We start from the raw sequence: 17702 nt of genomic DNA on the forward strand, positions 1-17702 counted from the left end.
TCTACTATGCCTGGCTGTTTCACAGATCATTCAGCTTAACTCCTATTTCAAGGGTATTTCATATGTTACGAACAACGCCCAAAGAGTTTTCCCCATGTTTAGGGTTCACACTATCTGTCATATGGCACATGTGGAGAAAACATACATTTTCAAATTGTTAAAACATTATTTACTGAAATTTGAACTCCCAAAATAGTTCAAAAGAAGCTACAAAAAGGCACCATATGCATATGTATGTAACCGATGAACTTCATCTAAGACCAATGCAGGGGAAAAGAAAAAAGCATTTTGAAGCAGGATGAAGGAGCAGAAGGTCCAGGAGTGGTGGTGGTTGTCAGCTCGAGGACAGCACATACCAGATCTCACAGTCCACAAATATCAGCAAGGAATGTCAGCCAACACATCAGTTTTGAACTCCTAAATGATTGCAAGCAAAGTGTCTTCTGACTGTCCCAAAATAGGACAGTGCAACGCAAAGAGCCAGCAAGTGGCCACTCAGCTCTGGGATGAGTCTGGACCTCAAGGGACATCCATATTCTGCTCCTCTCCTGCCACTGTAGGTCTTCCAGTAGCTTCCACCTTGATTGGGTTAGATGGCTCCTATTCACTTGTTTATTCTCCTGTGTCCTGATTGGGTATGTCCTTTTCAGAGGGGACAAGTAAGTATATTATGAAAAATAATCATGACTCGTTAAGTAATTACAGTGCTGGGGAGTCTGTAACCTATGAGTATTTTTGGTAGTTTCCACACCAAGGAAGCAAAGGAGAGCTGCAGCCTGGGCTGCATCCTGCTTCCTTCAGTTGCTTCTTGCCAAACCAAGGCAGCATTCGAAGAGGGCACAAGTGGTTGAGGTAGAATGAGGTATTACCACAGGCATCTGTGGCTACGTGTTCTGTGGTTAGAGAATATGCAATGAGCTACACAGTGTAAGCCCTGCACTAGCCCGTGGAAATCCCCTTTTATTCCAAGTGGCAAAGGCCTGTGTTTCTGTGCTTCCCTGTCTGATTACAAGGCTGGTTCGCATGCAAACACTATTTTTGCTGGCAAAGCTAACAAGATAGACATATATATAGAAAGAATATACATGCATGCAGGTACACATACAATGTGTGCACACATAGACATATAAATATGTATAGGTAAAGGAGGCTTGTTAAGATAGTGTATGTGTGGTTACCGCTGGGGAAAAGTGGTAGTAATTTCAAATTGCTTTCAAAACAGCAATTGAGCCAGGTGCCTGGTGAGCAAAGCCTCTCCATTTTACTGAATCAAGAAGCTGCTTTGCTGCATCTCCATTGACTTTATAACACCACACAGGAGGGCTGGCTGTTTTAAGTGCCTTGAGGCCTCTTCAGGTCTGAGATTTGATACTTGAGGTGTAAGAAGCAGCAAAAATACCATTTTCATTAATAAGCAAACCCCTTCGGTGATTTAGGGAGCCATAATCATACTGGCCCATCTTACCTGTGTGTCATGCTTATGCTGTGCCCTGTTCCTGCATGGCTGATGTTGAAGGCTCACTGGCAGTCTCTAAGCCCACTGTATCCTGCAGTGGTTCAGGTGCCAGCAGTGTTTCTTCAGTGCTTGGCATTCTCTGAGTGTCTGTGCTTTCACTGGTCTCCTTTGCTTCAGCTTCTTCCTTCTCCATGTCCCCCTTGTCCTGTTCACAGGCGCTGCCTTGCAGCTCTTCTCCCTGGGGACCCTCACACACCTCCTCCTTGTTTCCAGAGGAAGGCTGGGGAGAGTTGTTCTTCCCTGCAATACCACAACACACTTCCTCCTCTTTCATATCACCTGTGTTGCTCTTGCAAGGAGTTATTTCATCTGCACGTTTTTCCCCTTTTTCTTCATCTTCTGATCTGCTGGATCCTCTCCTAGATGAGGGATTCTCATCAGACTCTCTCTGTTTCTTTTGGGCTTTGCTCCCTATTTCTGCCTCCTCTTTCTTGGCCTTGGTCCCAAGCAGCTCATCCCCGTCTTCCTTTGCACCATTTTCTGGAGAAATGTTGACTCCTAGATTTTCCCCATCTCCATACTCAGACAGAGATCTTCGGAACCTCCTTGAGGGAGGCCTGCGCTTTATTGATCCCCGCGTCCGGACCTTGGAGGCAGGAAAAGCAGACATTGAAGCAGTCAAGAGAGAGGTACTGGAAAGCAGGAGAGTACAACAGAGGAAAATACCATGGGAAACTTGATTGCTACCCTGTTGGCCTCACTTTTCCTGCTCTGCTACTGAGAGACAGGGAGATGAGGGCTCCTGCCCCTGAAAGACTAGAGGACAAGCAGCTTTCAATATAAACCTTCTTTCTTTCTGTAAAGCTCATGCTGGAGATCATTGTTGTAACGTAAACTATGGCTCTTTGTCCAAGTTAGACCCTGCATCCAAGGGCAATGCATTCATTATGACATGCTGCTAACTTTGGATTTCATAGATTCATAGATTCATAGAATGGTTTGGGTTGGAAGGGAGCTTAAAGACCATCTAGTTCCAACCCCGCTGCCATGGGCAGGGACATCTTCCACTAGACTGGGCTGCACAAGGCCTCATCCAACCTAGCCTTGAACCCCTCCAGCTAAGGGACATTCATAACCTCCCTGGGCAGCCTGATGTCTCACCACCCTCACTGTAAAGAATTACTTCCTAATATTGTCATGGTAGGGCGATGACGCGGCCCAGTACAAACCCAGACAGGCCTTAAGATGTCCAGACAAGGTCCCTTTCTCTCCCCTCCTTCCTGCAGAAAAACAGGGCAACACGGGAAAAAGAACAAAGGGGACAGGACTCCTGCCTGTCAGGTAAACAAGCTGTTTGTCTGGGGTGAGAGCACGTAAACTGACCACTGTTCCCCCAGATACAAGTTTCTTGTTTCTGCCTTTTATGGCTATAGCCTGGTAGAATGCTTTTCTATTGGGCAGCTACATGTTAGCTTCAGTGCCCCATTGGACCAATTGATCTCTGGCAAGATGTATATATACAAATGACTTGGTAGTCACCCTTGCCTTGCCTTGCCTTGCTTCAAATCTTGCTTCAAGCCTACTTGGACCCATCTTGTAGAAGCTGCCTCAAGTTGCCCTGCCCTGCCTCAAGTGCCTGGTCCAGAGCCTGGGGTAAAGCCATGAGCCATACACATGCAAGCTGGAGAAGCCACAAGCCTAGACTGCTTCCCCTTGCCACTAGAATTGTGCTGTGCCTCAGTTTACCCAGAAACCCAGCAAGCGCCCGTCGCAAAGAGTGTCGTTAACTGCCCACCGTCCGCTGAAGCCAGGTCAGCCTGGGACCACGCGGTAAACTCTCACACTGCACCAGCAGCAGCATCCCCATGTGGGTAAAAGTAGCTGTGAGTAATTAATTCATAGCCCTTTGGGCTTAAAGGTTCTTATTGAGCCTCTACCCCGCTGTAATCGAGCGCTATCTGCTCACAGGGACTTTCTCTTTCCAAGTTGTTGCCTCCTAATTTGCATAGAATAGTTTGTATTTGCCCTAAGACTGCATATTCCCATTGTAAATATATATTCCAACCGTACAATGATCCTATTCAATGAGTTTTGGCATATTTTTATTAATGAAGGGTTACTATTTTTATTAATACCCATTTGCCATATCATTTATTATTGTGGTGAGGGTAATTAACTAATAATAATTCCCCGCTCGACCACACAAATATGTAGCCTAAATATACCCTTCTCAAGCTTAAAGCTGTTCCCTCTTGTCCTGTCACTTAGAAGCCCTTGTAAAAAGTCCCTTCTCGGCTTTCTTGTAGGCCTCCTTTCCCAGCCTTCTGTTTAGAGTTTAGGCAGTTTAGAGGTTGAGGAAGGAAGGAGTCAGCACTCTAGTTGATGATGATGAATACAGATTACAGCTCCCCATTTAAGTGCTGAGCACTCTATGGGGACACCTGGCAAATCATTGTGCTCTGCATGGTTCCCTAACCTGCGCCTCAGCCACTCAGCTGGCATGTGGCACCATCTCCTCCCAGTGCTCCTTGTCCAGGTACCATCCACTCTGTTACTGCTGAGCTGAAGTTACTGGATCCTGCCACTTCACCCCTTCCCTTTACCCATTTGGCCAGGAAGGCTGCCAGAGCTGTTGGACCATGAAGCTCCATGTGAAGATGGGCAAAGTGGAGACTCCACAGAGTTACACTAAAAGGCTGTTTTGAACCTAGTGTGCAGATCTCCTCCTCCCTTGGCGACAAATGCACGGTATCATGGCAGAACTGAGAACTGTGTCCTCCTCTTCCTCTTCATGCTCAAGTGGTAAGCAAGCCTTACCTGTGATGGTAAGTCCTAGTACATATTCTACCTTGTTATAGAATTGCAGCTGAGTGCCTTCTGGGGGTTGATCAAAGCTGACCGGTGTTTCAGTCACTTCACTGGGCTGGGGTTGAATCCCTGGGCTGCTGGGCGTTGAGGGAGGAGTACTGAACGGAGAAACCAGGGCTTTCAGACCAGGGCTCTTAGGAGATGCTCCTGGCAGCAGAGCAGCTGGAGCAAAAGCCAGATTGGCCTGCAAAGAAAAATCCCTGTCACGGGCGTGCATAACATCAACGTGTACTACAGGCGGTAACCACAGGGAGGAGCCCTTGCTCTTGCCACGGGAGCTGCCACCTTCTGGCTATGGGTCTCTCCTGGTGACACTGTCAACAAACAAGTCCAGCAGAGAAATTATGACTGCACAGTTGTCCCAGCAGCTGGATCTCAGGACGTGTCCTTTTGTTATCCTGAGGCCTTTTGGGATTTTCCAATGACCCAGCCAAGCCAGCACAGTCTACAGTGGCTGAGCCAGGAGAAAGTCTGAACAAGCAGCCAGCAAAGATTTCAAGATTTAAACCATCGGCCTTTTATGTGTGCCCAAGCAGACCTCACATTTTCAAGCTCAGTCTGCATGTCTTCTGAATGATCTGTGCAGTCATGAGGAGTGAGAAGATCATGGAAAGAAGTGAGCTTGTGGTTAATTGGCAAAACACTTCTTGCTGGCCTGTCACTAAGAAGGTCTCACAGACAAATGTCCATTGGCTGCATTGCTATGTTTACACTGTGTCAGCGCAGCCAGGAGGCACTGTGCTTTGGAGTCACAGATGATGCCAGGAGAGGCAGCTGGCAGCAGCAGGGCACTAAGTCTACAGGCTATTGTGTGCTGAGCTGCCCTCAGTAGCATGAATCAGGTGCCATGGAGAAATGCAAAAAAGGGCAAGAAGCACTGGTGTGTTTGTGAGTAACTGGGTGTAGTGAAGGCATCACATGCCCAGAATTATGCCCCCAGATACCAGCTAACTTGTCCCAACATGTTCTGGTAAGTCCCCCCTTCCACCCTCCTTTCAGGAGAGGAGAACAAAAGGCTTAGGCACCAGCCTGTCTCCTAAGGGGTAAACAATTGCATGCACCCATCACATGGCATGCCTATGCTCTTGCCATCTAAGGGCATAATTCTAGCCTCACCTTTTCTATAGGTGGAAGCAGGTTGTTGGCGAGTGTGCCCATTGGCTAGCTCCAGCCTCAAGAATCTATAAATACTCCTCCATTTGTTTACTACTTTGCTCTCTCCTTTTGCTTTCACTCGTTATGTAACTCGTGATGCATAAGCTGTAAGTCTTCTCACACGCAAGCACACTGGAAGCCTCTGTGAATACAGAAGCCAGCCCACCGAGACACTCGAGGACCCGCAAAGGAGACCCCTTCGCTGACACAGAACCTCAGTGTCGTACGCCCGAAAGAGGGTGAAATCAAGCCCAGTCGAAAGGACTGAGGGAAGCCCCGAGAGAGGGTAAGAAAGCCCAAAGGGGGAAGGACCAGCCCGAACCAGGCAGTCCACATTTGCTGCAAGCTAATTAAGTAGCCATAAGCAGCCAAATAAGCAGAAATGTGTCTTGCATAGCCCCCGCCGCTTGCGGGAGAGAAAGGGAGCTGTAGCAGCTCTGCAAGCCCCGTGCCAGGGCAAAGCATCTGGGATTTCCCCGGGGAAAGAGAGAGCAAAAGATAGCCTCTCCACTGAAGTCAAAGGCAATGACAGCCGCATTGTAATTTAAATGGAAAGCAGTCGCTGATATTCGGCAGTGTCAGCTCACCTTGAGCTGAGGGGGAAAGCATCGCTTCACCGCACCCCCACCGAAACCCACCTGCGGGAACCGCCCTCGATTGCGAGGGCTGACCACCGAAAGGACCCGGCCCTGCTGAGCCGATCCTCCGGTCAGGGAGCCACTCCACCCCCGCAGACCGCGGGAGGACAAAGAAGCCAAACCGCCCCTTCCCGCAGACCGCGGGAGGAGAAAGCAAACCTTGCCCCTTCCCACAGAGCCGGGAGGGAGAAAGAAAGTCGCCACCCAGATATGAGCCCTGGGCAGATAAGCAGCAAGCAGCCAGCGTGACCCGGCAACTTGTCTCACTACACGGAAAGACAGAATGTATCTTTCATGTATATAACATTCAGTAACATTCTATTCAAAGTGCCCACGCGTAGCTGCGTGATATTTCTAGCTTAACTTGCCTCGTGATAACATTATATATATCTCTATACATAGCTAGCAGCCGCAAGCATCTTGTCGAGTCTCCATCTAGTGGAGAAGTGGCAGAACTGCACCTTTTTGTTCCATTAATTAGAAATTGACTGTAAATATTATAATTGGGTATAATTGTAAATACTAAACTAGTTATAGTCTATATTATTACAACCATGCATCCAAATCTATATATATTAAGTGATTAATCGAATATTCATAATAATAAAAATTAATTATCATAATTCATATTTTCATCATTCATAATTCATAATCACCATCCTCCATCCCTAATCCCCCTTTCCATGACACTGGGGCAATCAAGGCAAGGAAAGCTTAGTGCTTCCAGGCATATGCAGGGGAGTGCCAGAGCCCAGAGTGCATTCTCCACTGCCAGGATTGTAGCTGCCTGTGCTCAAGGCCAGCTCCCTAGTAGGATGCAGGCCAAAAGGCTGAGAAGCCATGAACAAAGAGCTGGAAGAAGTCTCAGACAGGATTTCCCTCACTTTCTCTTACCAGCTGCATTTAAACTGAGGCTCCTGCTCCCTACCTGAGCTGTGCTGCTGCTGTGCCTGTGCCCAGCCATGTACCCTGCAAATCAAATGACCCTGACCCATACACTGACATGCCTATGAACATGCCCGAGGACTGCCAAACTGTTTCTGATGCTGGTTACCATCACTAGACCTGCTCTGCCTTCTTTGTGTACTGTCGGACTGGGCCTTCATTAGTGAGACCACTGCCCTGCTTATCTAGCTGCCACCACTGGCTTCAGGATCACCTTCCCCCATGGCTGCTCCACAAGGGAAGCAGCTGTGACAAATGCCAATCAGTTTTATTTGCTGTGGCAACCATATGGACCTACCTGTAGCTTTTCAATCATGGGGGAGCTTTTCACCTTGACCTTGGGAAAAGAGCAGGCATTTGGAGACCGCTTCTGGAAAACAAAATGAAAAAGTCACAGTAAAGTAGGTAAAAAAGAGGAAAACTTGGAAGGGATAATCAGAAATTGCTACTAGGGGAGCAAATGAAGCCTCATTTAGTGTCTTCACACAAAAGTTTGCTTTCTTCTTTCCTGACCCTGCTACCATTTTGCTACCTAGCCATGCAGTATCCTTCCTCTGGGAGAAAAGGTGATTGCTTGCTTTCTGGCTGAAATATCTGAATTACGTGATGTGTAATAGTTCTGCTGCTACATAGCCTTCACTAAAGTATCCAAAGTATGAGAGAGGTATTAACTCTGTTCTTATTTTAGGACCAGACAGATTAAAATTATACCTCTTAAAGGACACAAGCCTTAATGTTGGTAAACATTGTGAACCATTCGTGATGGGAAAGACTTTCTGCCACCACTTGACTTTAATAGAGTTAAAGCATGTCCATTTAGTATTGGCAGAAAAGGCCTAAGTAGCTGGAAAGGTAGAGAGCTATGAAAGGCTGAAAACAGTTTAAGAAAGGGAGAACATCATTTTGAGAAGAGGCATATTGCTTTTATCAGTTCCAAAGGAAAAGGAAGGATTTTAAAGCTTGGGCATCTTTGGCAGAGAGGCAGCAAGAGCCTGTAGCTGTCAGGAGAGAAAGACAAGGAACCACTCCCTTGTTAAGGGCAAATGACAATATGAAATTTGGCAAGTAGATCTCATACTCTGAATTACATAAGGGGAGAACTGACTGGTAAGTGCCTGAGAAAAACATTACTGAGTAGCGGCCACCTTACTGTGACCTGCTCATTCAAGGATGCTGTATGGAGGGCACCTCAAGACAGTATTCTGTGAGTATTGCTGACAAATCCTCTCTTCACTCTGGATTAATTATTGCCTTTTTCTGAAGAAGGAAAAATCTCTAAAGTAGAACTATTATGCTATTATAGTCAAACCTCTTAGAGTTCATCTGAAGGCAACAAACAGCATGGATGCTATCTGTGCTAAGTGCAGTTCAAATCTAAAAAATGTCAACAGTTCCTGCTTTAAAATGCTTGAAAGCTGGTAATTGGTTGAATCCCATCAGTGCTCTAAGGTTAAAACCAAAAGCAATAGAAATGGGATGAGTATCTGTGCTACAGGAGTGGGAACCAGCGTGGAGCTGACTGAGTCGGTACATGTGTGAGCAGGGGAAGGCTTGATGCTGCATGATTTTTTGCTTTTTGCTGCACAGCCTGAGCTCTCTGCTACCTCCAACCTTGCATCTCTGGAGAGAACAGGTTGCAGAGAGGAAAGGCCTTGTCCCCCTATTAAACTGATACTCACTTGCTCATCATTGTCACTTGTCTCAGTTTTGTGGGAATACAATGGAAGGGAGCATGGTGGTTTCCTCCGAGTTGGCTTATGTGGTGGTACCTAAGAGAAGAAAACAACCAACTCAGCAGCAGGGAAATTAGTAGGGTTTTTTGAAAAGGAAGTTAAATTTAAGCATCAAAGGGCATGCTCTGTAAGTGACCTGCTTGGATGGCAGGGCTCAGCTTGCCTAAAGGAGTCATCCAAAAGCAACACAAGATATTAGCATATGGGTATGTGTGCAGCATGCTAGGTGTACTTGTAGCATCTTAAGTCCAGTCCTAGCGTTAGAAAAGTAGACTGTATCTCTTTCCACAGTATGAACCTCAACACTTCAGACTTTGTGCAAAGAACACTCTTGTAAGCTGTGGAGGGTGGAGAAGCCTTCTTAGAAGCTTCATCTTACTAGAAACCCCCTCACATTGGAACAGCTTGTTATTGTTCCCTTTCCTGTCTTATTACCAGGATTTCCTTTTACTGAGTCCCAGCAGCCTACCTGGTTCATGATTTTCCTATTTTGCATCTGATATATTTTAGGGGCAAAAAGGTGAATTCTGACTTTTTCAACATGCCCTAAAGTCTCATTTGTTTCTCTCTAACAAGAAAGAGCAGCTCACAGAGACAAGCCATCAGCTGTAACCTGTAATTTAACTAAGAAACAGATTCTGTGGGGGAGGAGGAACAAGACAACTTAATGTCAGGGACAATGGTTCTTTCTGAATGTCCCTGGGCTCTCATAAATGTGAAAGTGGTCACCAGTAGCAAGAAATGCATGGCACAGCACCTATGGAGTTGCTTCTTCATAACTATTATGCTGGTCTTGAATTCAAACAGTCTCTATTTTTACACCAGGTTTGTAGTCTCCTGCCAAGCTGTTAACACACTTTCTGTGTGTTAACAGACAAAACACTTGGATAATATTGTGGATCTTGGATAACATCCACAATATAATATTTTTTTTTTTTTACCTTCTAACAGGCAGGCATGTGAAAAGTTGGATTATGGCATCTTTGACCTCTGTAGAGTTTTCTGTCTTGGAAGACCTGTAGACTCGATGGCACTTAGCTTCTGTTGATGCTGCACCCAGCCATGGCAATGCTGCATCTCTAAGCAGCCAATGGCATCCTGGCCCTTATCCTTATGTCACACTAGGAAGCAATAACATCATGTCTTATCGAAACCTCACCATTTTGCAAACATGAAACGCTGTTCATGATCAGACATTCCCTGATTGATAAGTTTCCCTTTGCTGGCATGGGTCAGTCAAGGGTTAAAGACTCAGCCACTAATCTGAAGCCAGTCTGAGAAAGCTGTGGGGAAGGGACAGATGTCTTGGAGAGAAAAGACAGGAAACTTTGCCCTTCTCTGTCTATGGAGAAAATTAGTTTCCCCTCATTGTGAGGCCCCTCCACACTGCCTTGGCTTGGGAGTAGCCGAGGTCTGCAGATAACAGGAGAGGTCTGGGAACTTGCCTTCTGAAGGGTTAGGGACTTAGTGCAATTAAATCCCATACCTTGAAAAAAAGAGGAAATTACTGTAATGGGACAGATGGGAGTGGTGTGCTGGTGAATATGGGGGGTGGGGAAGTGTTTAGGAAGAGATTGGCTATTCCCATCCTGGCCTGGCTATAGGAGCGCTAACCTCTGAAAGAAGGTGGCTTGCCAGCCCTGCAGGACACAGGTCATCATTGCATTCACCCAAAGACAGGAGAGGTGACAGGGAGGATCCCCTCAGGCCCAGCCTGGAACATACTGAAATTAGAGGAGCAGCAGAAGGCAGCAGTTCAATTTTAAAGGGGCACCCACTGACTAAAGCAAACATTTATGCTTCTAAAAAGTGCATAATGATACAGGGGGCTTTCCTAAAATGTCAAATTCCATCCATAAATAGTCTGACTTTCATTTCTTCCTAAGAGAGATATTCAAGTGTTTTGCTTACCTGGTGAAAGACAGCTTGTGAGGTAATGCTTGGCCTAGTGGGCTTTCAATAAAATAAAGTTTCAGCATGACAGAAATAGACACAGAGTCTGAAATGTCATTGGGAAGAGGTAACAAGGCAACTAAAGAGACAGCTTTCTCTTTCAGACCCATACAGAAGGAAGTGTCTACAGGAAACCTTGTGAATAAAGTGCTGGTGACCAGCCACTGGTTTCTACACTGCAAAACTTGTTGTTTGCTTTCTTTTTCCATGTCTCAGTATCAGCTTTTTCATTATTCATTGTTACCCTCTGCGCACAAAAGCCAGCACAAATAGCACATGCACTGCTGTCAGCTACCGTTAAGGTATATATGCACACATGTATAGCTTTACAGTGTCTCAGTTTACAGTGTCTAGATGTCCTAAGGTAGAGATGTACCAAAATACTCATTCAAAAGTCAGAAATGCATGGAAGATACTGTCATAGTTTGCATTGCACTAGGAGACAAATCTTTTGTGAAGATTCAAAATCAAGGTGGCTTCATGCTCAGATCACTGATGCTCTAACTTCTACAGGCAGAGGCAAGTGCCTCATTTTCCACCCAATTACCTGTTGGTGGCTGCAGAGCTCCTTACCTCTTTGCCAGTGTTACTGGCTGCTTGTTCTTTGAATTTCCCTGCTAGCTGAGCCACTGAGGGTGATGCCGACTTGTCTACCTCTGAGTTGGTCTCTGCTGGCCTGTTCTGACAAATCAGGAACAAGAAGTTATGAGTAAATGCTGGGGAAAACAAACAGGCTAGAGAGAAGCCTGTGCATGTGTTATAAAGTTCAAGAGTAAGCAGGGACTTAAAGCAGAGTTTTGCACATCTGGCATCAATAATCCATCCTGAGAGCAAGAGGTTTGGGAAAGCAGAACCCAGCAGCATTTTCAAACATCCCAGAAAAACAGTAATTCGTTCAGAGCCTTTGAGCTCTAGCTGAAGAGCCTACACAGTGCTTCTCACTGGACTCAAGGTAAGCATTTCAAGCCAAGTGTTTGTTCCCCATTTTTTCTCACAGTGAGCACATGGAGTGGGACAGTAAAGGATATTCTTATACACCTTCTCAGCCCTCTCATCCATTTTTACTGCCCTGGTCAGTGGTGCCCTTCCTTTTCCAGTGATTCTGCCAGGAAAAGCCATTCCCTGTCCTTGTGGCAAGCCAGCATCTGCTTGGGGATGTCCCTGTGCTGTTCTGCCTTTTTGGCAGTGAAATGCTTATGTGGGTGGGGAGCAGGGAGGAAATACCAGCGCTGAGAGAAGCTTCCCCTTCCCTGGGTCAACAACAAGCTGAGAAGCAGGAGGCTTGCTGGAGCCTGGATGGTGCAGCATTTCCCACAGCACACAGGCCTAGTGTCATCCCACATTTCCCTTGTTTCTTGTTTACTTTGATATATGTGTATCAAGCAATATAAGTAGACAGGCTGGAAGTCAAAGCTGATGAAAGCAAATTTTTGTTCTTTTGATACCGTCTTCTGTAAGATCCTCATAGGTAAACTCAAGTAAAGTGGGTTAGATGATTGGAGTATGAAGTGGATTGGTAACTGGCTCAACAACAGAGTTCAGAGTTGTGATCAGCAGTTCAGAGTCCATTTGGAAGCCTGTGGCAGTGGTGTTCCCCAGGGATCAGTACTGGGTCCAGTTTTTTCAGTAGCTTCATCAGTGACCTGGACGAGGGGACTGAGTGCATCAGCAACTGCAAGTTTGCTGATACTATGAAACTGGGGAGATGGTTGACACACTGGAAGGCTGTGCTGACATCCATTAAGATCTGGGCAGGCTGGAGAGCTGGGCAAAGGTGAACCTCATGAAGTTCAATAAGGACAAGTGCAGAGTCCTGCATCAGGGGAGCTATAATACCAGGCACCAGTACAGACTAAGAGTCGTCCTCCTGGAAAGCAGCTCCATGGAGAAAGACCTTGGAGCCCTAGTGGACAGCAAGTTGTCCATGGGACAGCAATATGCCCTTGTGGCCAAGAGGGCCAAAGGCATCCTGGGGTGCATTAATAAAAGTGTGTCCAGCGAGTCTAGGGAGGTTCTCCTTCCCCTCTGCTCTGCCCTGGTGAGACACTTCTTTTGTTGAGGGTGATGGAGCACTGTAACAGGCTGTCCAGAGAGGCTCTGGATTCTCCTCTGGAGACTTTCAAAACTCACCTGGATGTGTTCCTGTGCAGCCTGCCCTATGTGATCCTGCTTTGGCAGGGTGGTTGGACTCGATGATCTCTGGAGGCCCTTTCCAACCCCTAATATTCCGTGATTCTTCTCTCATATCTGATGCCAGTGAAAACTGAACCAGAGGAATTGGGGACAACTAACCAACAATCTTTGTTTTGTTAGAAGTGGAGACCTCAAAACAACAAACCAGGCTATGAATCATCAGCAAGGAACCTCATACCTTTTCCTCTCGTACCACCAACACAACACAAACATATGACCAGCACTGTTGCAGCCACTGTTCTGAGGGCAGCTGCTGGACGTATGCAGAGTGCATGATTCCTTAGCTGAACAATTTCTTAGCACGCTGCCTAGAGCAAAACAATAACATTCCATGTGTGCCAAGAACAATAGCCTCACGTTGGCAGCCTTTGATCAGAACATGCTGCAGAAGCCACCTCCTTGACATGCTGGCACCTCTTATTGGGAAAAGATCTTAGCTTACCTATGTGGCTGGATTTTACTGGTACAGGGACTGATAACAAAGAGTATAAAAAATAAAGCCACTCTGAGGAATGGTAACTCTCTCTCAGGTTAGGGACTTAGGTAGGAATGGCTTCGGCTAGGGTTGCTAAGGACTTCTGTTAGTTTGCCACTTACTTCTTCTGGCTAGGGCTTCAGTGTAGGGATGCTGCAAGGGATATGCTTGGGACTCCTACTTTGGTTAGCTGTTTCATCTGTTAAGGGCTTCCAGGACTTCTTCTGTAAGTGGGACTCTGAGACTCTGTAATGCTGGGGATTCTACAATGCAGCAATAAAGGAGTTCTGGGGAGAACTTCTGAGATTCTCTGCCCTCTACATTTCTGGAATCTCGTTGCTATATGGCAACAGGGTTCGTGCCTTCATTTGTCGCCTAATGGCAGCCCGTATCGGGAAAGAAAAACAACACAGCACCACAGTTCTCACCCCTCTGCCACAGTATTCTTCTGTTACTCAGTCAGAAAGTTTCCTCAGTGTCCGTGCTAGAGGAATACATTCCTCTAGCCAATGGCTCCAGCAGAGTCCTTCCTTCTCCTTTACACCAGTCTGCCTGGGAGTGACCTGCTGTCTCATCAACACAACCACTCCTTCAGCGTTGCTGGAGGTGAAAGGCCCTTGAAACAACCATCTGGCCCCTGTATGGGTCATTTCATTTGAGTCACCACACTACAGGGGCTGGAGATAGAGCTGTGGAAACTTGAAATCACATTAAAGAAGGAATGTCTTTAGACTCCTACTTTCCAGGTTAAACACAAATTGAAGAGGTTACATTAAGGATCATATCCACAGCTTGAAGCAGTCTCTAGTCTGAAATATCTGGTAGAGAGCAGCATGGCTAAGGACTGTTTGCACTGTGGAAAATCGCTTTTCCCTTTATCAGAGAGCTGTGAATAAGCACTCCCAATAAATGCTAGCATCTTTCTCCCTGGACCACAAGCCCCAGTAGATGCCGTTCCCTGTTTCCAGGATCCTGACTGTCTCCTTCATTAAACTTTCCATACATTTCAGATCAACTTTCCTGCATCCATACACAAAAGCCACATCGTGCTGTCTTCTCTCTGAACTTCTAGCACCTTTTCAGTCCTCGTTAGAGTTATAGGCAGGGGATGTGGCAGATAAGGGGAAAGGAAGAAACCGTGAGCTAAGCACATCAGCAGGGCTACCTACTGCACATAGAATGGTGGCTGGGCTGAGTGGGGAAGTAACAGCTAAGAGAGGGTCTCAGCTGCAGGCTGCCTCCCTTCTGTGAAAGGAGGGCAGGCTAGAAAGAGGAAGAAGCAAAGAATGAACCTGGGGAAGGTAGGACAGACTGGGAGGCATGGCTCTGCATTCCAGCTCTCAGGATACCTGGGTCTGGCAGAACGGACACCTAAACTAAGGACTCAGCTCACTGTCTGTGGTTGAAGGGTTGCCTCCTTTGTCCCTTTGCCTCCAACATCCTCTTTCACTGTGCCTCCTCTTGACTTCTTTGACCTCTTGTTTTGGGGTGGTTGTGTTTTTTCTTTCCTTTTTTTATTTTTTTTTTTCAGTTACAGTCTGAAAACACAGCTCCCTTTCTTTGGACTGGATCAAAGCCGTGAGGCTGGAAAGATTCTGTGTGTTTCTTGGTTTGCTGGCAGCAGGCATTGATTGCAACGTAGCTCTTGCGGCATGAAGCTTGCCGGCCAGGGCGCAGGAAGCAGTGGACATGCCATTCTAAGATTAGCGCAAGTAGCCCATGGGCTGTGTCCTTCTGAGCAATCCTGCCAGCTGCAGGCTCTCAGATTACGTTATGCACTTTGCAACAGGAAAAGTCCTTTCTCAGATCCTTTCTGTTAATTACACTGCCAGTTTGTATCCATATTTTTTCCCTTTTTTTTTTTTTTTTTTTCCCTCCAGCTGGTGTGCCAGGCTCTATGTCTTCCAGTCAAGTAAAAGCACTATACTGGGGCACTCGCATGCAAAAGTTCACATTTTTGTACTGCCAGGAGAACATTGTACCCCTGACTTCCACATGATGGACTGGCAATCGCCCTCCCAGCAGGAGGAAGGGGGGAAGCCTTTCTTTCTTACTGTCTCACTCTCACCCCAGAGTATGTACCACCCTTCAGTTTCTTCCATGACTAAGACATGCATCTGCTCTTCTCACCTAAGAGTTCAGTGCTAGCTCTCTCCTGCTGCATGATATTAATGTAGCCTCTCACATTCCTGGTCATTTTTTCTGTCTCAGTGCTCACCACCTCTATGAAAGATGAAGAGAAGTGTTTCTGCTCTTTTTTTGGCAAAAAAGGTGAAATTACTCAGATGCTAATTTTGCACTCTGCAGCCAAGTGGTGATTCTTTTCAGAATAAAAACATGGTCAGACTGCACGGACTTAAATCAGCAAGCTAAGGTAAAAGACTTATTCCATCAGTAATTTGGTGACTGCTACTCTGACGTCTTTTAGTGTTCCTTAAAAATAAGTGTCTAAGCATCACATACAGTGATACGTCAATACAATACAATACAATACGTCAGAAAGATCAGCAAAACAGGAATTGAATTATACCATCAATGTAAGCATGGCAGTATCTGCAAAAGAGGAAATGCAGCTTTGCAAGTTCTCTGTAAGGGGTTTCACTTTCTTCTTCCAAATAACTTTATAAAATTAAGCAAATTTGAAAATGGTGTTCAACCCCATCTTTCTTTATCTGCTTTTAAAACCGTACCTGGGGGCTTTGGTAGCACTGGAGAAGACCAATGCTGACTTCACTGACAATTTAATGTGCGAGAAAATGTGAGGGCTAGGAAGGCTGCCTGATATGTGAGTAATAAAGTTTCACAGACACCGATGTCATTACATAGCTCAATGACATTTGCCAGTTCTCCTGCTAGAGCCTGAGAGATCCACTGCAGGCACGAGGTGAGAGAAGGTTCATATTAAAGGTCCACGGAGAAGAGGTAGATTGAAGAGTTTCCCTGTGTATCCCATTTGAGTACATGAGAGTTTTTCTTAAAGATCATCAATTTAAGCTACACTGCAGACAAGTTTCTTATGAAATCAAAACTGCAAACACTCCTGGGGAGTACTGGAGAGCCAGAGGTGCTGGCTCCAACAGCATTGAGCTAGCAGTTTTGGTCATGACACACCCCCTTGCAACTGAAAGCTATCACAACTGATATCCCACCAGTTTTGTCACTGTCCATAATATGGTACTGGAAGTGATAGTCTGAAAAGGTATCAGTGGGAGTCAGAAGCAGATACTGAAGGAGAAGCTCACATTTGGATTTGTGCATCTGGTTCGGCTCATGAATAGAGCAAAGATCTATTAATTGCTGTACAGTGGAGACTTTTGTCTTAAGCAGTACTTGAATGCCGGCTGAGTAACAGCAGAAATTGACACTGTCTTATTCTCCTTCCCTCCCTTATGAATCCTCTGGCCTGCCTGATTTTGCAGGTAATGGTATTTTAGACAGACAGAGAGACTTTTTCATGAGATGCAAGACCTTCATAGCACCAAGGCTAGAGTATTCAGTAGCTATGAAATTAGTGAGTTACACTATCCTTTTTTTTTTTTTTGGGGGGGTGGAATTTGTCCTGTGCATTTTCCATCTCTATTATCATGCAGCTGCATCTAAACATAGTTCTGAGACCAGTCCCTTACTGCTACATCCCTCCCTTGCTTCTAAAGAGCAGCCTGTTCTCACACCAGTCCATTGTCCTAGCCAGCTTCCCACACCTTGTACTCACAGAGGCTCTGCAAAGCTCCCCTGTGACTCCAGTGAAGGGTTTTATTGCTGCACATATATTCTACCTCAGCAAAAGCAAATATGGAAAAAATAATGACAAATAATGTGTCAGAGGCAGGGGCAACAAGGCATCCAAGGCTCAGGGGTAAATGTCATGATTACACAAACTGGATCCAGAAATAGCGATCCTCAGCACCCAGTTCTCAGCACTGTGCCACAGGAAGTTGTCAGTATGCTAGATGAAAACAAGAGAGGGTCAGTGCTTTTGGGGTGCAGTTTCATAAGGTCCTGGTTTGGGCATCTTATGTTTTCAACTGCTCGTTTTCCCTTGACCTTTCCTTCCCCTTTTGCCGCCTCCCTTGCAGCAATGTAAGTTTGTGGGGCTGTGCAGTAAACTAGATCACTGAAATGATCTGGGCTAAAAATACATCTCTTAACTCTTTAAAAGGTTATTTTTAACCCAGACAATTTCAGCAATTCAGTTCACAGCCCAGCCTGACAAACCTTTCCACTACCATAGCAAGTGGGGAGAGTGGGCTGAGAAAACTGCATCCTTATGTGATCTTTATCTGGCT

General features: G+C 46.0%; 1 protein-coding gene across 1 annotated transcript; it reads right to left on the reverse strand.

Annotated features, from left to right (window-relative positions):
• Positions 1-578: 578 nt before the first annotated feature.
• RCSD1 (RCSD domain containing 1) lies at positions 579-11803 on the reverse strand. Its single transcript, XM_054388318.1, has 7 exons — positions 11744-11803; positions 11322-11429; positions 8742-8831; positions 7361-7432; positions 4305-4508; positions 1466-2102; positions 579-642 (listed from the first exon to the last, which is right to left on the reverse strand). Exons 1-6 carry the CDS (start codon positions 11801-11803, stop codon positions 1479-1481), a joined length of 1158 nt encoding a protein of 385 aa, XP_054244293.1. The 3' UTR covers positions 579-642; positions 1466-1478.
• Between the last annotated feature and the right edge of the window lie 5899 nt (positions 11804-17702).

Source organism: Indicator indicator, chromosome 1 (genome assembly GCF_027791375.1).
Source record: "Indicator indicator isolate 239-I01 chromosome 1, UM_Iind_1.1, whole genome shotgun sequence".
Classification (NCBI taxonomy): domain Eukaryota; kingdom Metazoa; phylum Chordata; class Aves; order Piciformes; family Indicatoridae; genus Indicator; species Indicator indicator.

Bases quoted from the DNA above. Each gene is read 5' to 3' on its own strand.
- RCSD1 (XM_054388318.1), bottom strand. From the start codon at position 11,803: ATGAGAGGGCTGAGAAGGTGTATAAGAATATCCTTTACTGTCCCACTC. The intron at 11,430-11,743 runs GTGAGAAAAAAT...CTGATTTGTCAG, and splicing joins TCCCACTCCATGTGCTCACT to AACAGGCCAGCAGAGACCAA. The intron at 7,433-8,741 runs GTGAGTATCAGT...TTTGTTTTCCAG, and splicing joins CAAGTGACAATGATGAGCAA to AAGCGGTCTCCAAATGCCTG.